Here is a 27,223-nt window from a genome sequence, read left to right as displayed (position 1 = left end):
GTGTGCCTGGAGCCGGGCCAGCCCCGCGGGCTCCGGGAGGGCTCTGGGAGGGCTCCGGGCCTCGGGGGTACCCGCCCCCCACCCCCGAGAGGGTGGAGCGGACGGGGGAGAGGCGAGAGAAGAGGCGGAGGTGCCACAGCGCCTTGAAGCCGGCTCAGCTGGGCGCAGATCACCAACCCTCAGAGTACAGGCGGAGGACAGGGACATAGCGCCTTGAAACCGGCTCAGTTGTGTCTACATCACTATCCCTCGGAGCACAGAATGACAGGGACACAGCGCCTCGAGAAGCGGCCGCAACCCGCCCATGAGAAGAGGGGGCGAGGAGAAAAGGCAATACAGCGCCTCGAAACGGGCTTGGCTGGGCGAAGATCACCAACTTTCAGAGCGCAGGAGGACGGGAACATAGCGCCTCGAGAGGCTTCGCACCTCCTCCCCTACAAAAAGGGAACGAAAGATACTTATGTAAGGAGAGGATGTATGCAATGCAGCGCCTTGAAGCGAGACCGGGGACTCTGAGATGTCCCCAAGCGCTGCCTGCCGAGAATGGATCAGAAAAGGTGTAACCGCAATGCAGCGCCTGGAAGCGAAGACTTGAGGCTCGGAGCTCCCGCCACACCCACCCTCTGCATAGAAAGTGCCAAAGTTGGTATACACTTAATGCAGCGCCTTGAAGACAGACTCGGGCCTGTCAACGCGGTGGGGGCGGGGGGAGAGGGCTGGGGTTAAGGCTTCGGCGGAGGACGGCCAGGGAGCCGGGTTCAACGGGGTCACCTTGACTCTGACCTTGGACATGTCTGTAGACCCTGGTGCAGCGCCTTGAAGCGGACCATGGGCTTCAGAGTCGCCCACATCCACAGGACGACATGGAGGGGGGGGGGGGGGGGGGGGGGAGGGGTACGTGCAGCGCTTTGAAGCGTACCCCACAATCCACAAGAGTAATATCGGATGGGAAGGCAACACCGCGAGGACGTGGCCTAAGGACCAGAGCGGCTGACTGTGGCACTGAAGAAACAAGTTCGAGTCTCGCATCGTCTCAACATCCTGTGATCCTCGGCACACCACTATATCTCCTGTGCCTGAAATAGGATGTGACCGCGTGTGATGTCACCGCTGCTCATATAAAGCGCTCCAATACCTTCGGTCGAGATAGCCTATATAAAACTGAAAATATATAGCAAGCATTGGCAAAGCCAGGTCCCGCCTATGTAAGAGCTGTTGGCTTTGTCAATGTGTTGAAGCCTATTACACACCAGCCTGGCTGCGGTTCAGCATGGGAATGTAATTACCATATTGATTTTCACTTCACTCCGATCTGAGGCGGGCTGGGCTGTCGGGAGGGCGGTGTGACCTGCGGCAGGCAGCGTCGAGAGCCTGATTAGGACCTACGGGGTCCTGCTATGCACTTTGCCGCGCTTCGCGGTGCCTTGGACGGGTGAAATCCCGACTCCCTGCCAAGTCTCACGCTTCCCGCGTGAGACGCGATCGGCCCGGTCGGGTCTTGTAGAGCGGATGGCCCCCCTGGTCTACAGGACCCACTCGGGGGGGAACCACCGACCTCAGGGCTATCCAGGGGGAGGGAAGGCCCAAGGACCCAGCGCCGCCTCAGTCACGCGGGCGGGGGCTTCGTTTGCAGCCTGCTGGACCCGACCGCTAAAGGATTCCAGCGGGAGGGGCTGGAGCGCTCTCGCAGCGCGGAGCTGCAGGCAGGCAGAGAGACACAGAGCGGTGCGAGTCAGCGGGAAGGGGCGGCTCGCACCGCGGGGGATATCAACAATACCTTGGCACTTGCAGGCAGGCTGGCAACCCCAAAACCAAGGGGGGAAACAAACGTTGCGGGCCCCGAGCCCGATGATAGTCTCGGTGGCGGCTTTTCTCCGGGGACAGATGCGAGGTGCCCAGCGGCAAAGCCAGGTCCCGCCTATGTAAGAGCTGTTGGCTTTGTCAATGTGTTGAAGCCTATTACACACCAGCCTGGCTGCGGTTCAGCATGGGAATGTAATTACCATATTGATTTGCACTTCACTCCGATCCGCGGGCGCCGCCATAGTGCTTGCCGTCTTCCTCTCCTTCTTCCCCGGGCTGCGGGGGGCGGGCACTTCCGGCCGGCCGCGCTAGGATTGGCCGGCCGGCCAGTCACGGGGTTAGGAGAGACGCAGAAGTGCCGGCAATGCCGGACCAGACACGGGGGCGTTCCCGGCGTCCCGTGACGTCGGCAAAAGCCAAAGAATGTCGGGAACGCCCCCGTGTCTGGTCCGGCATTGACGGACAGGCCCCTCGTCCAATGGCAAGGCTCCGTTTACGGAGCCAGCCAATCAAGGACGAGGGCCGAACAAAAGCCACACTACAGTTCTCAACAGGATTTCGCCTGCGCGGAAAAGCTGCGCAGAGCGCAGCTTCCGCTAGGCAAAACCTAAAAAGGTGCCAGGGCTCGAGTTTGAACCACCAAAGCTTGTTTATTCAGCTGGTGTGGGCCTTCCTTTCAATGATTCAAGAAGGTATGCATTTGTCATATTTCAACATTTCAAAACATATTTACATTTTCATTCAATCCTCATAGGAAGAAACCTTCCTTAAGCTGTGGATACAGTTTAAGAACTTTTTTACATACATTACAATGCTTTCAATATATTTCAAACAAAAAAACAAATAAAAAGAATTCACAAACGGTTACACCTTGACTTTTTCAAATGCGAAAAACAATCTGTGAATTATGTACACCTAAGCTTGTTCAGGTACATATGTTCTTAAATACATTGCCCTATGCTATTATGCGTCTCTTTCCAACAGCCAGATAGCCGACGCGTTTCCAAACCCTTCTCTTAATCAATGGGGTTCTTCATCAGGGCTGGGCTGTGTACCTATGGTGCAAAATTAAGGGACATTTAGTATCTCCTTTTCCCTATGCTTTATTAAAGTTGATGTACAGGCTGAACCTCTAGAAAGTTTTACCTGGTTTCACGTTAATGTTGGACGCTGGCACACCCCAAGAGAGGAACTATTGGCCTCGAAAAAAGAAATTAAACCCCTCGAAAGGCCGGTATGTGTCACAACATTCGGGCCATACACGAATAAGTTGAAAGCCATTATTCGAAAGAACTGGCATTTGATCAAGAACTCAGAAGTTCCAATGGAGGAGCCATTGTTTGCCCTAAAGAAAAACAGAAGCATAACCGGCAATGTTCGACCCTGAGAGCAAGAGTGGGCCCTCACTGAAGAGACAGCCTCGGATACCGCAACAAATACATGCCAGCTCGCCGGGGACACCATGCATCCCTCCTCACACTCACACACACACACACATGCATCCCTCCCCACACACATGCACACACAAACCTTCACGTCACTCCCTGCAGCCTACGCTCCCCCGGTCAAGTGCCCCGGTCAACATCACTGACAGATGCCACCCCCGTACCCCCAACAAACTCTTACCTCAGGGCCGGGGGCAGCTCCAGGGCCGGAGACATCAGCAGGGGGAAAGAGAGCTCGGTCACCGGAGGAAGAGCGGGGGGTGGGGCAGAGTGCAGATGGACGGCGCCCCTCGGGGTGAGTTGCAGAGTTTGGATGCACCACTCTTCCCGGTGTGGGGCTGACGGAGGTCTCCTGCGCAGCCCGGTCCGTCACGCGCCAGGTAAGCTGCAGGCGGGAAGCGGGGCTCTTTTTACACAGGAGAGCCCTCGCTGGTGCTGATCACTGGCCTGGTCCGCTCCTGGGACCGGAGCTGCGCAGCGCTGCCCGCGAGCTGGAGAACAGCTTCCTCCCGCCTAGGGGAAGCGGAAATGGCGCCCGCGAGGCTCTTCTTTCTCCCAGCCGGTCCCGCCCACCGTCAGGCACGGGCGCCGGCTCCTCTCTCCCTCTCTTCTTGCGCTGCAAGGCGGGGCGGCACGAGAATTGGCACAAGTGCGGCGTGGGCAGCCGTGATGAACGGAAAGCGCTAGAACATACAAGAAATGACGATCCTCACCGGCAGACGATAAAAAAAAATGGCGGCCCAAAGGTCCGAAAAATTTCGGATTCGGGGGCGTGTTTTGCTGTCCTGAGTGACGGACGACGTCACGAGCTAAAGAACAGCAAAACTTACGCCCCCGAATCCGAAAAAGATGGGGCTAAATTGGAGTGACGGCTCTCTCCTCCAATGGCTGGCCTCCGTTTAGGAAGCCAGCCAATGGAGGAGAGACAGGGCAGGGAGGCGGGTTCTACAGCCCTACTAAGAAGCATTAATTCTCCTCCCGGACACAGCGCAAGCGCAGCCTTCTCGGTCCTCGACCTAAAAAGACAGCAACGGGAAAAATATATAGAACAGTGCTGCATCAAGAATAAGGTGCATTCTAGCATGATTGCAAAAAATTACAAAATTTAAGACTCTACCTATAATGTAAATTAAAAAAGTTTAACAATGTTGTAAAACAAGATTTCACTGTCACTTCCGATGCCAGAGTAAGAACGAATTAAAGTGATGTTGTTGCTGCGGACCAAAGGACACTTTAATAACCTGTTGCTAAAAGCACAAGATCAGAGCAAGATGACAGATGCTTGATAAATGTGCTGCATTTTTGGATTCCTATGACATACAAGACGGATTTATTCACCATTTGCATCTGATACACTCTTGGAAAAATGCAAAAATAGCTTTAGCATCACCTTCACTAAAATTACTTAAGTGAGACCATGGTGTTAACGTGTTATCGTGCCAAGATGGTGTTACGTCCTACACAAGTGACAAGAGAGGTGGGAACTGTTAGTCATTCATTTCCATATCTATCAGTACATCTTCTCAATGGACGAGATGTCTGTATATGTCTTGTAGCCACAGCTGAATAATAAAAAACTGATTGCCAGATAGGATAAATATATATTTCTATTAATTTGTATTTTTTGCACTTACAACAACGCTCATATTCAAAGCTCGGAACAAGACAGAAAGTACTGTAGTACAAAAACGCAGGATGAAAATACTAGGAAAAAATGATGAACATATGATTAGGACTGGTTAGATAATAACCAGGAGAGGTTCTTGCAACATTTTTTAAATCTAGGTAAGGCTGATGCGCATCTAATATCTAAGATTTGTTTTAAAGTTTCCATGCAAGGCACAGATAAGAGAGACAAGGAACGAAAACTAAACATTTGAAAAGGAGTATATGGAGAATTCATCAGGCATAGAAAAGGGGCTCAAAGAGTGGGCACATATGAGGACGATTCAAAAATAATTAAATCTAAATTGAAAAACAGAAAAGACAGTGAAGAAGTGGAGAAGTGTGGCTCAATGATTAGAGCGGCAGACCCTGATGCAGAGGTCTAGCCCGGGACCAGGGTTCAATTCCCCGCCTCGGCGAGTCTTGGGCTCAAAAATTCCACGGACCTGATAATTCTCGCCTCAGTGCCTATTCCAAACATGGAGTCCCACTCTGTAACTCTGGGCAATAGCTTGCTTAATCTCCACAACAGCCCCCACAACGCTAAGGATGCCTGGCCTCCACCTTGGGGGTGCCCAGGAGTGGACGCCTCACAGGGAAAGCCAGGATGGGTTCCACTGCGTTATTCGTACAAGCGCCTTGAGACCCTTGCGGGTGAGTAGTGCGCTATACAAGTATCAATTTACAATTTAGTGAAGCTGCCTAATATGGATAAATATGTGTGAGTGATAAGTAGGAGACTGTAGGATATAAACTGGAGTATCGAATGATTTCATATGGAGCAGTAATGAATTTAGGATGACCAACATGAAATGGAAGAAAGTAATAGACAAGTGAGAACTTTTCAGAGAAGAAAAGGGAAGACGATTTGATTTTCCGTGTAATGTGTAACACAGGAGATTTTGGGGACAGATGTGGTCAGATGTGGAAAATTAATAATAAACTACAAAGCAAGGTTGCAAGCAAAGGAAGGAAAAAAAGAGTTGACTGAGTTGGCAGAAGAAGACAGCAGGAGCAGGAATGAAAGATAAAGAAGGGGAAAAGAGTGTTCATCTTTTTAAATTCAAGTTTAAGGAAAGGAGGCATAATCCATGTCTCAACAGTAGAAAGCGATTTAGAAGTTCGAACTTGAGAGAGAAACAGAGACTGAAGAGGAATAGAAGATATTTTGGGAATCATCCTCTGATGCTCTTTGGATGGGTGATGGAGTCTGTCAATACTCCGATAATCCCTCACAGTATGCTGCAGACAAAGCAACCGCAAGCCCTACTAATACAATTCTGTGTTTCTGGTCCAACTGTTCATTCTCTTTTCTAAGACCAGACCAAGTTCACAAGACATTCTCAGTTCACCGATACCGTCCACCACTAAGGAAATATCTAACACCGGATGCTTTTAGCACACAACAAAACCTACTTCTGTGCGGTCAGTACTTATTATTTCTTTCAGCATAAAGCAAAGCTTGTGGTTTTTACAGCTGGATTTTCTAGGAGACCTCGATTTACCCACTTTCAACAAGGATGATCTTCTGAGCCCAAATATTCTGTTATGAACTGTGGGAAACATTTAATCTCGCACTTTTGCTTTGTCACCTATTCATGACTTAGAAAGAAACATCTTAATCATGGCTAGCCCAAAAGAAGGCTCTTCACTAAAAATTTAGAATGTAAGATTAACTTAGTTATGACTTTATCTAACCAAATCAGGAAAGGTATCTTTTTAGGCTGTTTACATTTCAGCATGACCTAGAGATCTGCTCAGCTGCCAGTTAACTCAGAGAATGTGATGTAAAAAACAGGGATGCACAACACTGATCTAAAAAGAGGCACAAAGTTTTAGGGTGGAAATCTGTGACCTGGTTAATCAACTTCAATTCACTAAACTATATGACAAATGGAATACTGCAATCCATGTATAAAAGCCGGTCTCTAATTTCTTTATAATCGGCAACTTGTGACACACTAGGTCACCGAATATAAAGAAATTATGTCAGAAGTCAACTTAATATAGCCGAGTTACAACGCGGCAGCAGCCGAGGGGAGAGGCAGGTCAGGGAGCATACATTTAGCGGCTGTTTGATTTGTAAAAACAAAACGTTTTTTTTTCTTTCTTCTGCTCTGTTTTTCGAGTTGTACAATGACAATTCGAATTGGGAGATTTATGGCAACTTTTTTTTTTTTACACTCCTAAGGTAATTATAGGAAAGTTAGAATCTTTCTGTATGTTTCTACTTTATGTTTATTTAATGACTTGTATTAAACGGATTCTAATATCTTTTTGCAACAATTATCCAACAGCTTTTTTTTGTGTGTGATTTTGATATACACTTTCTGTGATTCTATTTTTATTCTTCATGTTTGAATACTTTTTATTCTTCATGTTTGCATAGGTGCTCTCTCTTATATGAAAAAGATACAGACCAATGATTTAAGTGGTTTGTGGGAAAGGTGATGGTGTGACAATGTATTATAAGCAGGGCCACTGGAATTACGCAGCAGGAACTGATTAAATTATGTGACAGCATTGAGTAAATTATGGGGCAAGAGAAGACAAATTATTTCGACGTAATGCGGCACATTTTGTGATAGTATTACTTCATTATTTTGACATTTTGAAACTTATTAACACTGTCTGGGCATTGGTTATACCTCATTAGCACCAGTTTTACACCCAAATACGGTAATAAGCAACAGAATGGTGATTGGTCAAACTTTGCAAAGGGCTTCCACTGCACAGCAACATATGTTGCTGCGTTTTTTAAACTTTTGAACCTTTTGTGCTAGGAACGTTTTTGGTTAAAATCTGCAGATTATGATGCAGATGGAATATGTGGCAAATCTATAACTATGCGAAAATCGCAGCAGCCGCACAATCACACAATTCCAGTGGCCCCGAATAAAAGGAATAAAGTACCCCTTGCCATACATTACAAGGATAGCGGAAGTCACCTCAGAGTTTTCTAACCTTATAAAGGAACTCAGCCTTTAGCACCAATCTGCTATATGGTCATTGAACTCCTCAGTGACTTGCAATACATTTCATTTTAATGCACGGCAGGGGGTATTTTACCCATATATATGAACAGAAGCAACTGCCAGAATGTACTGTGCAAGTCGTGTATGTCTTGTTGTGCACACTGTTGAATTTGGGGTAGTGCACACTGACGTACTGGGAAAAAGAAGGCCTCACAGTTGAGCCCCAAAGTACTTTATCCAAACCACTGCCAGCTAAATCAGTCTTCAATGGAGTTCGTGCAGATTCTGAAAATATTTTAATTTCACATGCTTGAAAGACGAAAGGATGATGTATATTTTGAATGTACAAATTATATATATATCGTATGTTTAAATATAGATATATCCAAATAATTAGAACCCTTATACCAGTGACTCAAAATGTGAAATGCTATTGATTTCATTGCTGTGTGTATCTACAGAAAATACTTTTTAAACAGGAATAAAATCAAATAAAGGCTGTTTTTCTTTACTTTCTATATCTCTCCACATATACTAAACAAAGAGTGCCATATATCATTATAGGTTCACCAGATACTTACTCTTTTGTTAAGACAAATAACAGGCCACAGGCTGCACCCCAATGTGCAACAGCAGCATAGACAGCCGCACAGCAGCCATTTTACATTGACAGGTAGGTTTTTTTTTAAACATGCATTGACTCTGCCAATACTGGTCTTAAATTCTTCTGGTGCAACCTGCAATAAGAAGAGTATGGATAGTGTTAGTCACTAGTTCATATGTGCAAGATAGTATATTAGAGGGCATATTTACAAAAAAACAATCCACCCACATGATTTCAACAGCTTTGATCGATAAAGTGCAACCTTGATATAGAAACCATTACTCTTAATAATAATATTATTATTATTTTAACATCCTTCTAAATAAATAATTTAAAAAACATATGCAAATCACCAAATTATTCAATATTCATTACAACATATTTCATGAAAACAGTTCAGTAACAAAGATTTCCATTAAATCAATATGACAATCTCAAACAGCGCATATTTTTACAGTTCTTTAAAGAGTTCAAGTGGTTTATTTCAATATATTTTCATGTCTCCATCAAAACTACAGAATGGATAAATAGGTACTGAGTCAGATGAGTCCCAGTGTGTTGTCTGTTAGCACTGCCAAATTAATAGTTCTGATGACCAACAAATGCAGGGAAGACAGTAGCCATGTTTAAAGATGTGGTGCAAGTTGGACAGAGGAAGAGGAAACAAGCCTCAGACTCAACATCACACACACAAACGGCACAATAAGGAGAGAGGATGTCGCAGTTATTCCATTTTATTGTGAAATTAGCCAAAGGCAAGGTATACCCATAGAAGTTAATAAGCAATACCAAATACGTTTGGGGTTCAATTTATTGTAGCTACTCCTCTGCGCTCTAATTCTTATTTATCAAGGTACTGTCAAGTGCCAAGGAACAAGTACTTAGTGGTCAAATTTCAAAGTATGTGTCCAAAGACCAGGAGTGGTAGATAGTTTTTTCTTTTTTTATTAAATACATTACTTTGAACATTATAGCATACAAGTACACCACACATTACATTGTGTCCCTCAACCACAAGACTGACCCTCTGCTTTGACTTGTTCCTAGTGCTCTCCAGGCAGCTATTGTGCAGTGAATTGTGTTGATTACAGTGCGTTTTGCAGTCGTACTCTTGTGTGTCAATATGTATCTGAGTGGTATTGGGTGTGCAGCCTCCTCCTCAACCGCCAGGTGAGGCAAGTATGTTTGTGGGTGGTACAATAGTGTGCATATTGTGTTTGCCTGTTAGTGTGAGCAGATATGTGCGTAGCGTTTTGAAAAAAGATTGGAGCAGGACAATTGGTACGTGTAAGAGGGGGTGAGGAGCTGGGAACACTGTCTATGTTTGGAACAGGCGCCGCAACAGGAAGAGGCTGACCAGAATATCTGATTAGACTTGGCTTTATTTTTAGAGTCGTCTTGTCCTATAAGTTAGTCTTTCTTTCGCGAACTCCCGGTTATCCGTGGTGGGGCCGTCTTTCTCCAGGGTTCTGGGCACGTGATGTTCTCTCGGAACCGCCTTCCCCGGTGTAGCGATGGTGGAGCCAAAATGGGAAAGAAAACGGACAAGAGGGAGGCCGTTAGTCGCAAGTCTGAAAACAGTCCTTCCCCAGGGGAACCCAGTGGTAGTGATGGGACACCGGTGTGAACGTGCAGACGAACAGGCACACTCGTGTCTAGTGCTTCAGGGAAGTAGGAGCGAGGTGAGGAAGGAAGGTAGGGTAGAAGGAGGGATTGCGGGTAACAGGTATCGGGAAAATAACACCAAGGAAAGGCACGAACGGGGTAATTCTTTACTATTCACTGGGGGCACTCCATCTCCCCACCCAGGCCGCCCAACGCCGCCGTACCTGAGCAAGCCACACTCCTCCCTCGGGAGCGTGGCACGGCGGAACACAGGGTCGTTGGCCTCCTGGCTCTCCTCCGCACTCTGGTAATCCGGTTCTTCCGTCCTCTTCGCTCTTCTCCGTAGGGTTCTCCTCGCCTTCTCCTCTCGAGCCGTCGGTGACGTCACACGCAGCGTAAAGGGCTTCCCCCGTTTTCAACCATCCCGATGCGTCCACGTCATAGGTAGGCGTGGCTTCGCCTCCGTCGTCGTACGCCCAGTTAAAGGAACCCGCGGATGTTTCCCCGTACGATTCCTGTCGTGGTTTCCAGTCATCCCTCGCCGATTCCGACTGTAGGGCAGAAGGGGAGGCATCATCAGGTGTCCACCAGTCTTCCCGGCCACCCGTCCCGACCCGGTTACAGTACGTTACTGAAAAGATATAGGAAGGGGGCACAATAACCATTTTCTAGAGCGCCACTCTGTCAGCTAGGGAGAGTGGCATTTTAAACCATGTTGCGCCTTTATTTTCAAGATTGTCCAATGCTCTCCTATAGCTCTCACAAATCACTATTCCAAGGTCTCTGTGAATCCACACTTCGTGATATTTCACTGAGTCTGTGCTCCACTCTAACGGGTAATCCAAAGCATGTGGCGCTTTGGACCGTATCAGTGGCAATATTACCAATGTGGACCAGTTAATGCCCAGTCCAGAGTATCCCTCGAATTTAATGCATTTTCTAATCAGCGCCGTTAGGTTTTGCGTAGGGTTCTGGACATATAGGACCATATCATCTGCATATAGAGAGATGCCAATCTGATTCTGGACATATAGGACCATGTCATCTGCATATAGAGAGATGCCAATCTGTCTCTGGTGGAATCTCAGCACTGCACTCTTATGTTGTTGGCGAATTTTACAGGCAAGTGGTTCCAGGGCTAGGGAAAATAGGTTTGGGGTCAGCGGACATCCCTGTCTTGTACCGCGGTAAATGTGCAGTGGGCCTGACGAGTGTCCATTGATCCGTACCGGAGCAACCGTATGGTGTACAATAGTCGCACCCATCTCAAGAAACCCTCTTGAATTCCCATGAGTGCTAAAATGGTGAACATGTAGGGCCATTCTATAAGGTCGAAGGCTTTGGCGGCATCTAAAAGTACGGCCGCCGCCTCGAGATCAGGATTTAATTGGTGCAGTAGTGCAAAGTTGGTCCGTAAGTTATGCGCTGTTGATTGACCTGGTATAAACCCAGATTGATCTGGGTGGACCATGTTTGTTAACAAGGGTTAAAGCCCGATAGAGCTGTAGTAAGGGCTTCGCAAAGTGTCATAGGTAGCGTCTGCTTTGTGCATGCCTCAGTGTATATCTCCAGTAGGTGAGGCACAAGTAGGTCTACAAATTCTTTGAACATTTTCTACTTAAGCTGCCTTGCCCCGGCGATCTTCCGTTAGGCAATGATCGTATGGCCTCACACCTCCTCCACTTCTTAAGGGCTGCAGCAGATATTCCCATTGTCCGTCAGACAGCAATCCTAAGGCTATGTCCTCCAAATAGGTGTTAATATCGGATACCATGGGAGATACCTTGAAAACATACACATTCTTATCAAACTCTGAAAACGACGTAAGGACCGCAGGCGTGTCATACTGATCCCTTTCGTCTCTATCAGCTACCTTTATTGCGGGCTTATATCCACTGGTCAGGCGTACCTTAGCGGCCAGAACTAGACCCGGTCATTCTCCCTCCCCAGGGGCCATAGCCACAAACCGCCTGGTCATGTAGCACACTTCTCTGTTTGCCATATCATTATATTGTGTGATATGTTCTCTAATCACCGTTATAGTTTCAGCTTTCGGCTCTATCTCTAAATCCCTCACTAGCTTCGGCAGCTTTTGCTCTGTCTTTTTTGAGTTGCCCTCGCAGAAGTTTGCGCACATGCGAACTAATAAAAAAACTTTTATTGTGGCCTTAAATGCCACCCACAATGTGCCAGCTCCTTCCGCCTATCCCACATTAATGTCAAAATATTCCTTAATGGCATGCCTTCTAGTGTCCCTGTACACTGGGTCAAGTAGTGCTGAGACGGTAAATCTCCAAAGATATTGTGTACGTTTCTGTGTTGGTATCGCTAGGTAGGACTAGCCTGACTGAGTTGTGGTCCGATAGGGTTCTAGCAAGGTGCTGCACACCCCTTGTCCGTGCCCTCCTCCTCAGATGCCAGTCAGTAATCTAGCAGAACCATGTGGTATGTACTGAGGATGTAAAGGTTCCCACCTGGTTAATCAGGTTCCTAACGGCCACATGCATCAACCTATTTAGGAAGTGCAAACGGTGCGAATCGGTAAATTCGGTCGTTTGCGATTCCTAAATAGGTTTTTGGGATGCATCAAACATGTTTGGCAAAATCGCTATTTTTAGCAAATTTAAAAAATGCGATTGCTTTTAAGGAATCGCAAATTTGCGATTCCTTAAAAGCAATGCATGATTACTTTTAAAATTGCGAATTCGCAATTAGGGGGTGCAAATTACCACGAGGGTGAACCTCGTGGTAATTTGCGAAAATGTATTAAAATGCTCAAAATTGCATTTTAAAACACTCATGTTACAGACACACATGTCCTTAGGACATGTGTGTGTGAAACATGCACTTCAAAATACATTTCAGGGGTGCAGGTCCTTTGGACCCCCCCTGCACCCATGGAATGCATTAACATTTTGCGAATCGCTAATTGAAATTCGCAAAATGTCAATGCCTTCCCATTGATTCCTTTAGGAATCAATGGGAATTGCGAAATAGCAAATTAGAATTCGCATAATATTTGCGATTCGGTAAATATTGCGATTTTTCCCAAATCGCAAATATTATGCAAATATTATGCGATTGAAATCATGCATCCCATTTTGCGATTCCTTATTTGCGATTCTCTAAAAATCGCCAATAGGGAATCGCAAAACCGTACTTTGATGCATGTGGCCGTCAGTCTCCACAAACCCACAATGCCAAATTCTGAAATACCTTCTCTAAGGACCTTGCCGTCTGTTTGTCTTGAGGTATTACTTGTGGCGATCTATCATGTCTAGGGTCCAGAGTTGTGTTGAGGTCACCTCACCTTATTAGGATTGCGACAGGGGCAGAAGCCTTAGTATATTGCACATTTGATTATAGAACCCAGGGTCATCCACATTTGGTCCATATGTGTTGAAGAGTAACTAGGATACCTGAGAGCGTGCCCTGTAAAACTGCGTATCTGCCTTCCTCTTCAGTTAGAACCCCCCTTCTTTACCAGGAAGAGCACTGCCCTGGAATAGGATGAAAACGACACGTCCAGGAAGACCTCAGCTCCTCGAGTGCCGACTGCACCCTCCGATCTTTTTGTTAGCTGTGTCTTCTGGAGCAGTGCAATTTTTTATATGGGGTCAGTCTAAGCAGGCCAGCACCTGTTGTGTTTTTCGGCAGTTATTCAGCCATCGTACATTCCATGTTATGAGAGAGGTTAAGTTCGATCCCCAAGGTTCTGCCCTCCCTGTCATGTGGGCGAGTTAAGACCCAATGTGTCTGTAGTGTAGCAGTACATGTGTCAGCATTGGTAAATCACAAACAATCGAGGCAGCAACATACAAGAACAATCCCCCTCCTCACTTCAGCATCCCTTTATGCTAAAGATACCCCTGCAACTTACAAACCATTCAAACTTGTACATCTGGGTTCGTCGGTTGCCTAGTGCTACCAACAACATATTAACTGTAGAACTCGTTTGGGGTGCAACCTGACAGGGGCAGCCAGAGTCCCAAGTACCCACCTTCAGGAGGAGGTGGCAGTAAGGTTCGTTAATTACTGGTGTGCATCAGTCATTCCAATTGGTATAAGTGAACATTGGCACCGGAGGGCAGCACCGACCATGGCCCATGAGATGTGAGCTCGCTGGGCTGTGTTGGGCCATACCATTCAGACACTGCATGTAACTATGTAGCTGTTAGGGTAGTTCATGTTTGGCTTACATCCCCAATGTCTTTATGAGCTGTAGGATCAGATTTAGGGCGTGATGGTTCATCCGCCCCCCTTTTGGAACGGAAAAGAAGAGGAGGGTAAAGTGGGGTTTTCGATGGATGACCCAGTGCACCTTAAATCATATTGGGCTCCGCCTTCGTCTGTGTTTTCACCTTCGGCCCGTTGGTCTCTTCTACGGGCTTGAAATTTGTTAACATACACCAATGCTGCTTGCGGCATCGTGAAGATTTTCATTTTACCTTGGTAGTCAATGTGCATCCTGGCCGGGTAGAGCATTGCATATGGAATTTCCGCTGCTTGTTTCTTTTTCACTGGGTGATATTCCTTTCAGGCAGCTTGAACATTAGCTGTGAAGTCCGGATAGAATGGCATAGTATTACCTTGGTATGTTACATTTTGGCGTTCTCTCGCCAGTCGGAGAACTGCATCTCTGTCCCTGTAGTTTAATAGTTTGGAAATTATTGGCCTTGGGGTGGTGCCTGGGACTGGTCGCTCCATTAGGGATCGGTGGGAGCGCTCCACCACCTGTAGGTGTGAGACATTATCGTTAGCCAAACACTTCTTTCAACCTTTGCTCTACATATTCCTCCATTTTACATGTGTTTGTCAATTATGGAATCCCTGTAATGCGCAGGTTACTTCTTATGGAGCACGCTTCCAAGTCCTCATTCTTCGCTTGTATCACCGCAAACAATTTTTCCATGTTGAGGTACTTAGTGCTTACAGATTGCATAGTGTCTTCCGTAGTGGATATTCTTTGTTGAGCTTCTGTTAGGCGCGTCGCATGATTATCTAACTTGGTGGCAAGGTGGTCTAGACGGAGATTAATATGTTCTATTTTGCCATCTATGAAATGCAAGCTTTGTTGCATTGCCAGCAAAGTGCATCCAGTGTCAAAGCACCCTGGTTGGAGTCGTCTGCCTTGTGCTCAGTTGCCATTTCTGGCATTACCCTAGTGCTTTTCCGGCTTCCAAATGTCAGTTTGGGCTGCAATTTATTTGATTTCCCCATAGGTGCCATGTGGCAGCACAGCAGTTTCTACCGCAGTATCCCCTATGCGATAACTAGGTTTATTGGGTTGCGTCAATTATTGTTCACCATACACTGTGGGCTCCTGCCGTGCTCGGATATTTCTTTCATGTTGTGTCAGGATCCTGCCAACTGGTATCGCTGCATGAGGGTCTTCTGCGAGCCTGCTGTCATTATGAATGCTAGTTTGGAACCTGTGCTGAACTTAAGTATGCAAACACTCTTGGAAATCAGATACACTCCAGATTCCTTGACAGCATTTACTTATCAACCAGTAATGCATTATGGTACTTATATGCCTTACCTTACCATAAGAGCTGGAGAGGAGACTTTTGGTGAATCATATTATACTTGGAACTCTTTTTTACTTCTTCCTGCATGTTCATGTGCTCCTTGGCAGGAATTCTGGTCATATTACGAACTAGTTCTACTCCGGATTTTCGTTCTGCCTACTGGTTGCTTCCTGGAACCTCTGTGCAGTCCTTCAGGGAGAGCTGGTGGAGGGACTTTGACTGTTCTCACCTTCACTGTACTGCAGCCTGCTAACACTTGTTCTGAATTCCAACAGCTCTGTTTGGCTGTGAGCTTGGAGGACGGATACAAGTCTATCTTCTGCATTCAGATCATGTGCTTCGACTGCCGTTGCTGGGAGCTCCTTCCTTCTTCTCCAGTTGCCTGCACTGCTGAATCAATGAAACCTTGAGCGGGGTTCCTCATTCCTGCTAGTGCTTTTCCTAATCTCGTGCTTTCCTGTGACTCCCCCGAGCAGTGCTTATGTGTTTCCTTTGTTTCTCAAGTCTCAACATTACCCTTTTGGGCTTCTAACCACGTATTCACTGAGTTGGCAGTGGTTCCCTTTATTTCCTTGTTCTGAATTTTTGTTATTTCCTTTTTCTGAATTCCTGGGTTTATCCCATGTACCAGCAGGGAATTACATGTTCCAATGCCTGAGGGGTACATTCTTAAATTCCTTGTTCTGAATCCTAGTTCCAGTTTCCATGTACCAGCAGGGCATTACATGTTCCAGTGTCTGTTGGGTACATTCTTAAATTCCTTGTTCTGAATCCTAGTTCCAGTTTCCATGTACCAGCAGGGCATTACATGTTCCAGTGTCTGTTGGGTACATTCTTAAATTCCTTGTTCTGAATCTTAGTTCCAGCTTCCATGTACCAGCAGGGCATTACACGTTACAGTACCTGTTAGGTATAGCCTTGAGCTCCGTGCTCTGAATCTTGGTTCCAGTTTCCCTGTACCAATGGCGCATTACTTGTTCCAATGCCAGTTGGGTATTGCCTCAAGCTCTGTATTCTAGTTCTAATTTCCCTGTGCCAATGGGGCATTACTTGTCTTAGTGCCTGTTGGGTATAGCCTCGAGTTCCTTGCTCTGAATCTTAGTTCCAATTTCCTTGTAACAGCAGGGCATTACTTGTTCCATTACCTGTTGGGTACATCCTTGAATTCCTTGCTCTGAATCCTAGTTACAGTTTCCTTCTACCAGCAGGGCATTACATGTTCTAGTATCTGTTGGGTACATCCTTGAGTTCCATTCTCTGAATCCTAGTTCCATTTTATCTGTACCAACAGGGCACAACGTGTTACAGTGCCTGTTGGGTACAGCCTCAAGTCCTTTGCTCTGAATTCTAGTTCTAATTTCCCTGTGCCAATGGGGCATTACTTGTTCCTGTTGTGTATATTCTCAAGTTCCTTGTTCTCAATCCTAGTTCCAGTTCCTCATACCTACTGGGCATTACTTGTTCCAGTGCCTCTTGGATACAGCCTGCCCTTGACTCCTGTATTCCTCTTCTTGATTCCTGAGGCCCTGTCAATAATTTGTTGCCTTGTATTTCTCCTGGTCTGATTGCAGTCTTGTCTGTCCTGTATTCTGGATATTCTTTTCACTCTGGTTTTCTGCTCCATTACAAATGTGTTCCACTGTCTGTAGCAGTCCATTTCCGTTTACAGTGTGACCTCTGGCTGGGTTTCCGTTCCAATCCTGTAAGGCAAAGACTTCTGTTGTTGCGCCCAGGTCCTTTGGAATCTTACCCGCCTCAGTGTTGTTGTCAGTCTTGTTCCACTTTGCACTGAGTACAACAGACTCTTTACAGCACGCCCCAATATGACTTCGCTGATTGACTGTTGTTAACAGCAATCTGCTCTTGTAGGTCCAAAAGGCTTGGCCCTAAGCTACCAAGAGACCTCTTGTTCTTATACAAGCACACTCCTTACTTTGATCATACTTTGTTCTCGTCTATCTCCTGTCCTGTGTTTGTAGTGCCCTCAGTTATACCCGTAATTACCTTGCCTTGTCTCCTTCCTAAGTGTTACCTCTGGACTCCTTCAGCCCTACCTTCGCTCCCTGACAAGTAGAGAGCAGTATTCGGTTGGTGTGCCTCAAGAGATGTGCAACACTAGTGTGTTTTGGAGTTGTAGGTAATGATTGGTAAGTTCATATTCACTTTCCTAATCATTTTCATCCAGTTCTACCACAGACATCACCTACTAAGGAGATACTAACGTGCCCCCTGACACAAAGCCTGCCAGGCGTGAAACTTCCTTGTGGACATCTACCACTCAACACTGGCTTTTTCCAGTCAGAACCCCCTCCTAGCCAGTGTGTATGCAGTCACTGCATGCCATGCTCTTACCACAGATTCCCATGTTTTTGGGCAGTACTTGCAATTGTTTATCCCCATATAGAGATAGTTTTTCTTGATTTGGATAGGATAGTCTAAGTTAAAGCGATAGAGGTCAGGTTTGATCAAATATGCTCGAAGACCTGTATGGTCAGAGTTTTTTTCCCCCCGACAAGCTTGAAGCATTTAATTATCACTGCCCTTTGGTCTTTGTTTTTAGAATTTTATATAGTGCAAACTAGACCTGTATCAGAGCACTTTACATGAACACCAGTCGCGTTACAGATGGCCATAGGCACTGGAAGATTAAGTGATTTGCCCAGAATCACAGGATGTTATATGTCCCTGCCGAGGCTCAAACTCGGTTCCCCAGTTTCGAGGTCGACCGATTTAGCCGTTAGGCCACATTCAATATATGCTGAAACAAGCATTAAAAATGCAATAGGTCGCGCCTTTTATTAAGTTAAAGCTATTTGCTTTGCTATACAATACCATTAGCAAAGCAAATGGCTTTAACTTAACCAAAGGCGAGACCTGTTGAATTTTCAATGCTTGTTTAAAGTCCTCCTCTCTCAGCTTGCTTTTCTCTATCTGTTCCCTCCTTTCTCCTACCTTTGCCAATCATCTCTGCCTCTCTCATTCTGTTCCCTCTACCTTTTTTCTCCTTTCTTCCTTCTCTCTGCCATCCTCAGCATCTTTCTGTATCTCTTGTATACTTCATTCTCTGTCTCATTATCCTCTGTGGTCCTCTTTTCTTTCTTAATCAATCTGTTTTTGATTTCCTCTAATCTGGGTGACCCTCGCTTGCTTTCCTCTTCTCATTGTTCACTCTCACAGTTCCAAATGTCAGAGCACAAGCAATTGTGACACTTATGCCAAAGCCTAATTGCAAAGACCATTTTAGGTGAAAGAATGTGAAGGAGGTACACAACTGTCGAAATACTGACAGCGCCCAATTAAAAGAAAAGAAAATTCTGCATTTGCAGGGGAGAGGGTGAATGTGTGAGAGTGCAAGCATGGTGAAGGGACGATACAAGTATATGCAAAAAGAATGAAAAGACAATGGTAGGATTTGGGAAGATTTTTAAAGAAAATGGCGCAAGTGGCTAACAGCGAGAAACTGAAGTGGTGTGAAGGGGTGAACAGAAGTGACTTAGACACTACAAAGACCACTATCATTTCCACAGAAAATTCACACAGGGGCGCTCAGAAACCGATCAGTGCTTAGATTTATTTGCGAGAAAGTGGGATACACTTGACAGTAGAAAGGCACTCTAACTAGATAGAAACCATAGAAATGTCACGTTTTACTATACAAAAAATACAACGATTGGCGTTGGTTATATTTCCTTTAGCGCATCTACAGCCTTCTCTCTATCCAATGCACTCCCACAACACACCAATCGTATCCCATTATAGCATGTTAACTAACAAATAAGTGGGGTGTGCCACATAATAAATGTGCTCGACTCAGCCACCTCAAGAACTTCCCCCAGACGGAGGATCTTAAAAATCCTGTCACTCAGATTTTGCTAGTGACTACTTCACTTCTAGAATTGAAAACAATGAAAGCCAATCAGAAACTTATATGTGCCGGAGTGCATGGTGGCAACCGAAGGGAGCAGCCAGCTGTAGCTCATTCTCAATATGAAGCCTACAATTGGTTACTGAAAGAAAGGGCTACACCCCGGAAATGGTGGCTCAAAATATTATTGAAAAACACCGCCCTATTCCCCCGGAAGCAAATGCCCCAGAATGTCCTGAACCATTTCAGTAAATTGCAGAATCGCCTTTCTTTGAGAAAAGAAAATTACGACGGAATCGTACATCTGGCGTTGTATGGATAGGAAAGAAGACGTGTGACCTCAGTGCACTGTGTATGTGGTTTGGAATGAACGATGCAGGCCTCTACAATGTGGTATAATTGCGGCACCCGCGCTTTACTTGTAACATTATAGTAAATCACGCGAACGCGATTATACCAAAAGTAAAGAAATAGATGTTTGTTTTTATTTCTTTAATTCTGGTAGAATCGCGGCACCCGTGCTTTACTTTTAATGTAACAAGTAAAGCGCGGGTGCCGCGATTATACCAAAAGTAAAGAAATAGAAACAAACATCTGTTTCTTTACTTTTGGTATAATCGTGGCATCCGCGCTTTATTTGTAACATTAAAAGTAAAGCGCGGGTGCTGCGATTGTATCAAAAATAAAGAAATAGATGTTTGTTTCTATTTCTTTACTTTTGGTATACTCGCGGCACCCCGCACTTTACTTTTAATGTTACAAGTAAAGCGCGGATGCCACGATTATACCAAAAGTATGTTTGGAACAGGCGCCGCAACAGGAAGAGGCTGACCAGAATATCTGATTAGACTTGGCTTTATTTTTAGAGTCGTCTTGTCCTATAAGTTAGTCTTTCTTTCGCGAACTCCCGGTTATCCGTGGTGGGGCCGTCTTTCTCCAGGGTTCTGGGCACGTGATGTTCTCTCGGAACTGCCTTCCCCGGTGTAGCGATGGTGGAGCCAAAATGGGAAAGAAAACGGACAAGAGGGAGGCCGTTAGTCGCAAGTCTGAAAACAGTCCTTCCCCAGGGGAACCCAGTGGTAGTGATGGGACACCGGTGTGAACGTGCAGACGAACAGGCACACTCGTGTCTAGTGCTTCAGGGAAGTAGGAGCGAGGTGAGGAAGGAAGGTAGGGTAGAAGGAGGGATTGCGGGTAACAGGTATCGGGAAAATAACACCAAGGAAAGGCACGAACGGGGTAATTCTTTACTATTCACTGGGGGCACTCCATCTCCCCACCCAGGCCGCCCAACGCCGCCGTACCTGAGCAAGCCACACTCCTCCCTCGGGAGCGTGGCACGGCGGAACACAGGGTCGTTGGCCTCCTGGCTCTCCTCCGCACTCTGGTAATCCGGTTCTTCCGTCCTCTTCGCTCTTCTCCGTAGGGTTCTCCTCGCCTTCTCCTCTCGAGCCGTCGGTGACGTCACACGCAGCGTAAAGGGCTTCCCCCGTTTTCAACCATCCCGATGCGTCCACGTCATAGGTAGGCGTGGCTTCGCCTCCGTCGTCGTACGCCCAGTTAAAGGAACCCGCGGATGTTTCCCCGTACGATTCCTGTCGTGGTTTCCAGTCATCCCTCGCCGATTCCGACTGTAGGGCAGAAGGGGAGGCATCATCAGGTGTCCACCAGTCTTCCCGGCCACCCGTCCCGACCCGGTTACAGTACGTTACTGAAAAGATATAGGAAGGGGGCACAATAACCATTTTCTAGAGCGCCACTCTGTCAGCTAGGGAGAGTGGCATTTTAAACCATGTTGCGCCTTTATTTTCAAGATTGTCCAATGCTCTCCTATAGCTCTCACAAATCACTATTCCAAGGTCTCTGTGAATCCACACTTCGTGATATTTCACTGAGTCTGTGCTCCACTCTAACGGGTAATCCAAAGCATGTGGCGCTTTGGACCGTATCAGTGGCAATATTACCAATGTGGACCAGTTAATGCCCAGTCCAGAGTATCCCTCGAATTTAATGCATTTTCTAATCAGCGCCGTTAGGTTTTGCGTAGGGTTCTGGACATATAGGACCATATCATCTGCATATAGAGAGATGCCAATCTGATTCTGGACATATAGGACCATGTCATCTGCATATAGAGAGATGCCAATCTGTCTCTGGTGGAATCTCAGCACTGCACTCTTATGTTGTTGGCGAATTTTACAGGCAAGTGGTTCCAGGGCTAGGGAAAATAGGTTTGGGGTCAGCGGACATCCCTGTCTTGTACCGCGGTAAATGTGCAGTGGGCCTGACGAGTGTCCATTGATCCGTACCGGAGCAACCGTATGGTGTACAATAGTCGCACCCATCTCAAGAAACCCTCTTGAATTCCCATGAGTGCTAAAATGGTGAACATGTAGGGCCATTCTATAAGGTCGAAGGCTTTGGCGGCATCTAAAAGTACGGCCGCCGCCTCGAGATCAGGATTTAATTGGTGCAGTAGTGCAAAGTTGGTCCGTAAGTTATGCGCTGTTGATTGACCTGGTATAAACCCAGATTGATCTGGGTGGACCATGTTTGTTAACAAGGGTTAAAGCCCGATAGAGCTGTAGTAAGGGCTTCGCAAAGTGTCATAGGTAGCGTCTGCTTTGTGCATGCCTCAGTGTATATCTCCAGTAGGTGAGGCACAAGTAGGTCTACAAATTCTTTGAACATTTTCTACTTAAGCTGCCTTGCCCCGGCGATCTTCCGTTAGGCAATGATCGTATGGCCTCACACCTCCTCCACTTCTTAAGGGCTGCAGCAGATATTCCCATTGTCCGTCAGACAGCAATCCTAAGGCTATGTCCTCCAAATAGGTGTTAATATCGGATACCATGGGAGATACCTTGAAAACATACACATTCTTATCAAACTCTGAAAACGACGTAAGGACCGCAGGCGTGTCATACTGATCCCTTTCGTCTCTATCAGCTACCTTTATTGCGGGCTTATATCCACTGGTCAGGCGTACCTTAGCGGCCAGAACTAGACCCGGTCATTCTCCCTCCCCATGGGCCATAGCCACAAACCGCCTGGTCATGTAGCACACTTCTCTGTTTGCCATATCATTATATTGTGTGATATGTTCTCTAATCACCGCTATAGTTTCAGCTTTCGGCTCTATCTCTAAATCCCTCACTAGCTTCGGCAGCTTTTGCTCTGTCTTTTTTGAGTTGCCCTCGCAGAAGTTTGCGCACATGCGAACTAATAAAAAAACTTTTATTGTGGCCTTAAATGCCACCCACAATGTGCCAGCTCCTTCCGCCTATCCCACATTAATGTCAAAATATTCCTTAATGGCATGCCTTCTAGTGTCCCTGTACACTGGGTCAAGTAGTGCTGAGACGGTAAATCTCCAAAGATATTGTGTACGTTTCTGTGTTGGTATCGCTAGGTAGGACTAGCCTGACTGAGTTGTGGTCCGATAGGGTTCTAGCAAGGTGCTGCACACCCCTTGTCCGTGCCCTCCTCCTCAGATGCCAGTCAGTAATCTAGCAGAACCATGTGGTATGTACTGAGGATGTAAAGGTTCCCACCTGGTTAATCAGGTTCCTAACGGCCACATGCATCAACCTATTTAGGAAGTGCAAACGGTGCGAATCGGTAAATTCGGTCGTTTGCGATTCCTAAATAGGTTTTTGGGATGCATCAAACATGTTTGGCAAAATCGCTATTTTTAGCGAATTTAAAAAATGCGATTGCTTTTAAGGAATCGCAAATTTGCGATTCCTTAAAAGCAATGCATGATTACTTTTAAAATTGCGAATTCGCAATTAGGGGGTGCAAATTACCACGAGGGTGAACCTCGTGGTAATTTGCGAAAATGTATTAAAATGCTCAAAATTGCATTTTAAAACACTCATGTTACAGACACACATGTCCTTAGGACATGTGTGTGTGAAACATGCACTTCAAAATACATTTCAGGGGTGCAGGTCCTTTGGACCCCCCCTGCACCCATGGAATGCATTAACATTTTGCGAATCGCTAATTGAAATTCGCAAAAGGTCAATGCCTTCCCATTGATTCCTTTAGGAATCAATGGGAATTGCGAAATAGCAAATTAGAATTCGCATAATATTTGCGATTCGGTAAATATTGCGATTTTTCCCAAATCGCAAATATTATGCGATTGAAATCATGCATCCCATTTTGCGATTCCTTATTTGCGATTCTCTAAAAATCGCCAATAGGGAATCGCAAAACCGTACTTTGATGCATGTGGCCGTCAGTCTCCACAAACCCACAATGCCAAATTCTGAAATACCTTCTCTAAGGACCTTGCCGTCTGTTTGTCTTGAGGTATTACTTGTGGCGATCTATCATGTCTAGGGTCCAGAGTTGTGTTGAGGTCACCTCACCTTATTAGGATTGCGACAGGGGCAGAAGCCTTAGTATATTGCACATTTGATTATAGAACCCAGGGTCATCCACATTTGGTCCATATGTGTTGAAGAGTAACTAGGATACCTGAGAGCGTGCCCTGTAAAACTGCGTATCTGCCTTCCTCTTCAGTTAGAACCCCCCTTCTTTACCAGGAAGAGCACTGCCCTGGAATAGGATGAAAACGACACGTCCAGGAAGACCTCAGCTCCTCGAGTGCCGACTGCACCCTCCGATCTTTTTGTTAGCTGTGTCTTCTGGAGCAGTGCAATTTTTTATATGGGGTCAGTCTAAGCAGGCCAGCACCTGTTGTGTTTTTCGGCAGTTATTCAGCCATCGTACATTCCATGTTATGAGAGAGGTTAAGTTCGATCCCCAAGGTTCTGCCCTCCCTGTCATGTGGGCGAGTTAAGACCCAATGTGTCTGTAGTGTAGCAGTACATGTGTCAGCATTGGTAAATCACAAACAATCGAGGCAGCAACATACAAGAACAATCCCCCTCCTCACTTCAGCATCCCTTTATGCTAAAGATACCCCTGCAACTTACAAACCATTCAAACTTGTACATCTGGGTTCGTCGGTTGCCTAGTGCTACCAACAACATATTAACTGTAGAACTCGTTTGGGGTGCAACCTGACAGGGGCAGCCAGAGTCCCAAGTACCCACCTTCAGGAGGAGGTGGCAGTAAGGTTCGTTAATTACTGGTGTGCATCAGTCATTCCAATTGGTATAAGTGAACATTGGCACCGGAGGGCAGCACCGACCATGGCCCATGAGATGTGAGCTCGCTGGGCTGTGTTGGGCCATACCATTCAGACACTGCATGTAACTATGTAGCTGTTAGGGTAGTTCATGTTTGGCTTACATCCCCAATGTCTTTATGAGCTGTAGGATCAGATTTAGGGCGTGATGGTTCATCCGCCCCCCTTTTGGAACGGAAAAGAAGAGGAGGGTAAAGTGGGGTTTTCGATGGATGACCCAGTGCACCTTAAATCATATTGGGCTCCGCCTTCGTCTGTGTTTTCACCTTCGGCCCGTTGGTCTCTTCTACGGGCTTGAAATTTGTTAACATACACCAATGCTGCTTGCGGCATCGTGAAGATTTTCATTTTACCTTGGTAGTCAATGTGCATCCTGGCCGGGTAGAGCATTGCATATGGAATTTCCGCTGCTTGTTTCTTTTTCACTGGGTGATATTCCTTTCAGGCAGCTTGAACATTAGCTGTGAAGTCCGGATAGAATGGCATAGTATTACCTTGGTATGTTACATTTTGGCGTTCTCTCGCCAGTCGGAGAACTGCATCTCTGTCCCTGTAGTTTAATAGTTTGGAAATTATTGGCCTTGGGGTGGTGCCTGGGACTGGTCGCTCCATTAGGGATCGGTGGGAGCGCTCCACCACCTGTAGGTGTGAGACATTATCGTTAGCCAAACACTTCTTTCAACCTTTGCTCTACATATTCCTCCATTTTACATGTGTTTGTCAATTATGGAATCCCTGTAATGCGCAGGTTACTTCTTATGGAGCACGCTTCCAAGTCCTCATTCTTCGCTTGTATCACCGCAAACAATTTTTCCATGTTGAGGTACTTAGTGCTTACAGATTGCATAGTGTCTTCCGTAGTGGATATTCTTTGTTGAGCTTCTGTTAGGCGCGTCGCATGATTATCTAACTTGGTGGCAAGGTGGTCTAGACGGAGATTAATATGTTCTATTTTGCCATCTATGAAATGCAAGCTTTGTTGCATTGCCAGCAAAGTGCATCCAGTGTCAAAGCACCCTGGTTGGAGTCGTCTGCCTTGTGCTCAGTTGCCATTTCTGGCATTACCCTAGTGCTTTTCCGGCTTCCAAATGTCAGTTTGGGCTGCAATTTATTTGATTTCCCCATAGGTGCCATGTGGCAGCACAGCAGTTTCTACCGCAGTATCCCCTATGCGATAACTAGGTTTATTGGGTTGCGTCAATTATTGTTCACCATACACTGTGGGCTCCTGCCGTGCTCGGATATTTCTTTCATGTTGTGTCAGGATCCTGCCAACTGGTATCGCTGCATGAGGGTCTTCTGCGAGCCTGCTGTCATTATGAATGCTAGTTTGGAACCTGTGCTGAACTTAAGTATGCAAACACTCTTGGAAATCAGATACACTCCAGATTCCTTGACAGCATTTACTTATCAACCAGTAATGCATTATGGTACTTATATGCCTTACCTTACCATAAGAGCTGGAGAGGAGACTTTTGGTGAATCATATTATACTTGGAACTCTTTTTTACTTCTTCCTGCATGTTCATGTGCTCCTTGGCAGGAATTCTGGTCATATTACGAACTAGTTCTACTCCGGATTTTCGTTCTGCCTACTGGTTGCTTCCTGGAACCTCTGTGCAGTCCTTCAGGGAGAGCTGGTGGAGGGACTTTGACTGTTCTCACCTTCACTGTACTGCAGCCTGCTAACACTTGTTCTGAATTCCAACAGCTCTGTTTGGCTGTGAGCTTGGAGGACGGATACAAGTCTATCTTCTGCATTCAGATCATGTGCTTCGACTGCCGTTGCTGGGAGCTCCTTCCTTCTTCTCCAGTTGCCTGCACTGCTGAATCAATGAAACCTTGAGCGGGGTTCCTGATTCCTGCTACTGCTTTTCCTAATCTCGTGCTTTCCTGTGACTCCCCCGAGCAGTGCTTATGTGTTTCCTTTGTTTCTCAAGTCTCAACATTACCCTTTTGGGCTTCTAACCACGTATTCACTGAGTTGGCAGTGGTTCCCTTTATTTCCTTGTTCTGAATTTTTGTTATTTCCTTTTTCTGAATTCCTGGGTTTATCCCATGTACCAGCAGGGAATTACATGTTCCAATGCCTGAGGGGTACATTCTTAAATTCCTTGTTCTGAATCCTAGTTCCAGTTTCCATGTACCAGCAGGGCATTACATGTTCCAGTGTCTGTTGGGTACATTCTTAAATTCCTTGTTCTGAATCCTAGTTCCAGTTTCCATGTACCAGCAGGGCATTACATGTTCCAGTGTCTGTTGGGTACATTCTTAAATTCCTTGTTCTGAATCCTAGTTCCAGTTTCCATGTACCAGCAGGGCATTACATGTTCCAGTGTCTGTTGGGTACATTCTTAAATTCCTTGTTCTGAATCCTAGTTCCAGTTTCCATGTACCAGCAGGGCATTACATGTTCCAGTGTCTGTTGGGTACATTCTTAAATTCCTTGTTCTGAATCCTAGTTCCAGCTTCCATGTACCAGCAGGGCATTACACGTTACAGTACCTGTTAGGTATAGCCTTGAGCTCCGTGCTCTGAATCTTGGTTCCAGTTTCCCTGTACCAAT

At 46.1% G+C, this 27,223-nt stretch overlaps 1 protein-coding gene across 1 annotated transcript in view; it reads right to left on the bottom strand.

The window, feature by feature from the left end:
• The window catches only part of LOC147718467 (cysteine-rich hydrophobic domain-containing protein 1-like), a 293,993-nt gene that overhangs the window by 167,067 nt on the left and 99,703 nt on the right, over positions 1-27,223 (bottom strand). Inside the window, exon 3 of the mRNA XM_086918388.1 lies at positions 8,470-8,625. Within this exon, the coding sequence (XP_086774514.1) occupies positions 8,470-8,625 (156 nt within the window). The remainder of the gene's footprint in view (positions 1-8,469; positions 8,626-27,223) is intronic.

This window comes from Lissotriton vulgaris, chromosome 4_1 (assembly GCF_964263255.1).
Source record: "Lissotriton vulgaris chromosome 4_1, aLisVul1.2, whole genome shotgun sequence".
Classification (NCBI taxonomy): domain Eukaryota; kingdom Metazoa; phylum Chordata; class Amphibia; order Caudata; family Salamandridae; genus Lissotriton; species Lissotriton vulgaris.
The sequence above is the reverse complement of the archived record's forward strand: the minus strand, read 5'-3'. Positions and strand labels throughout refer to the sequence as shown.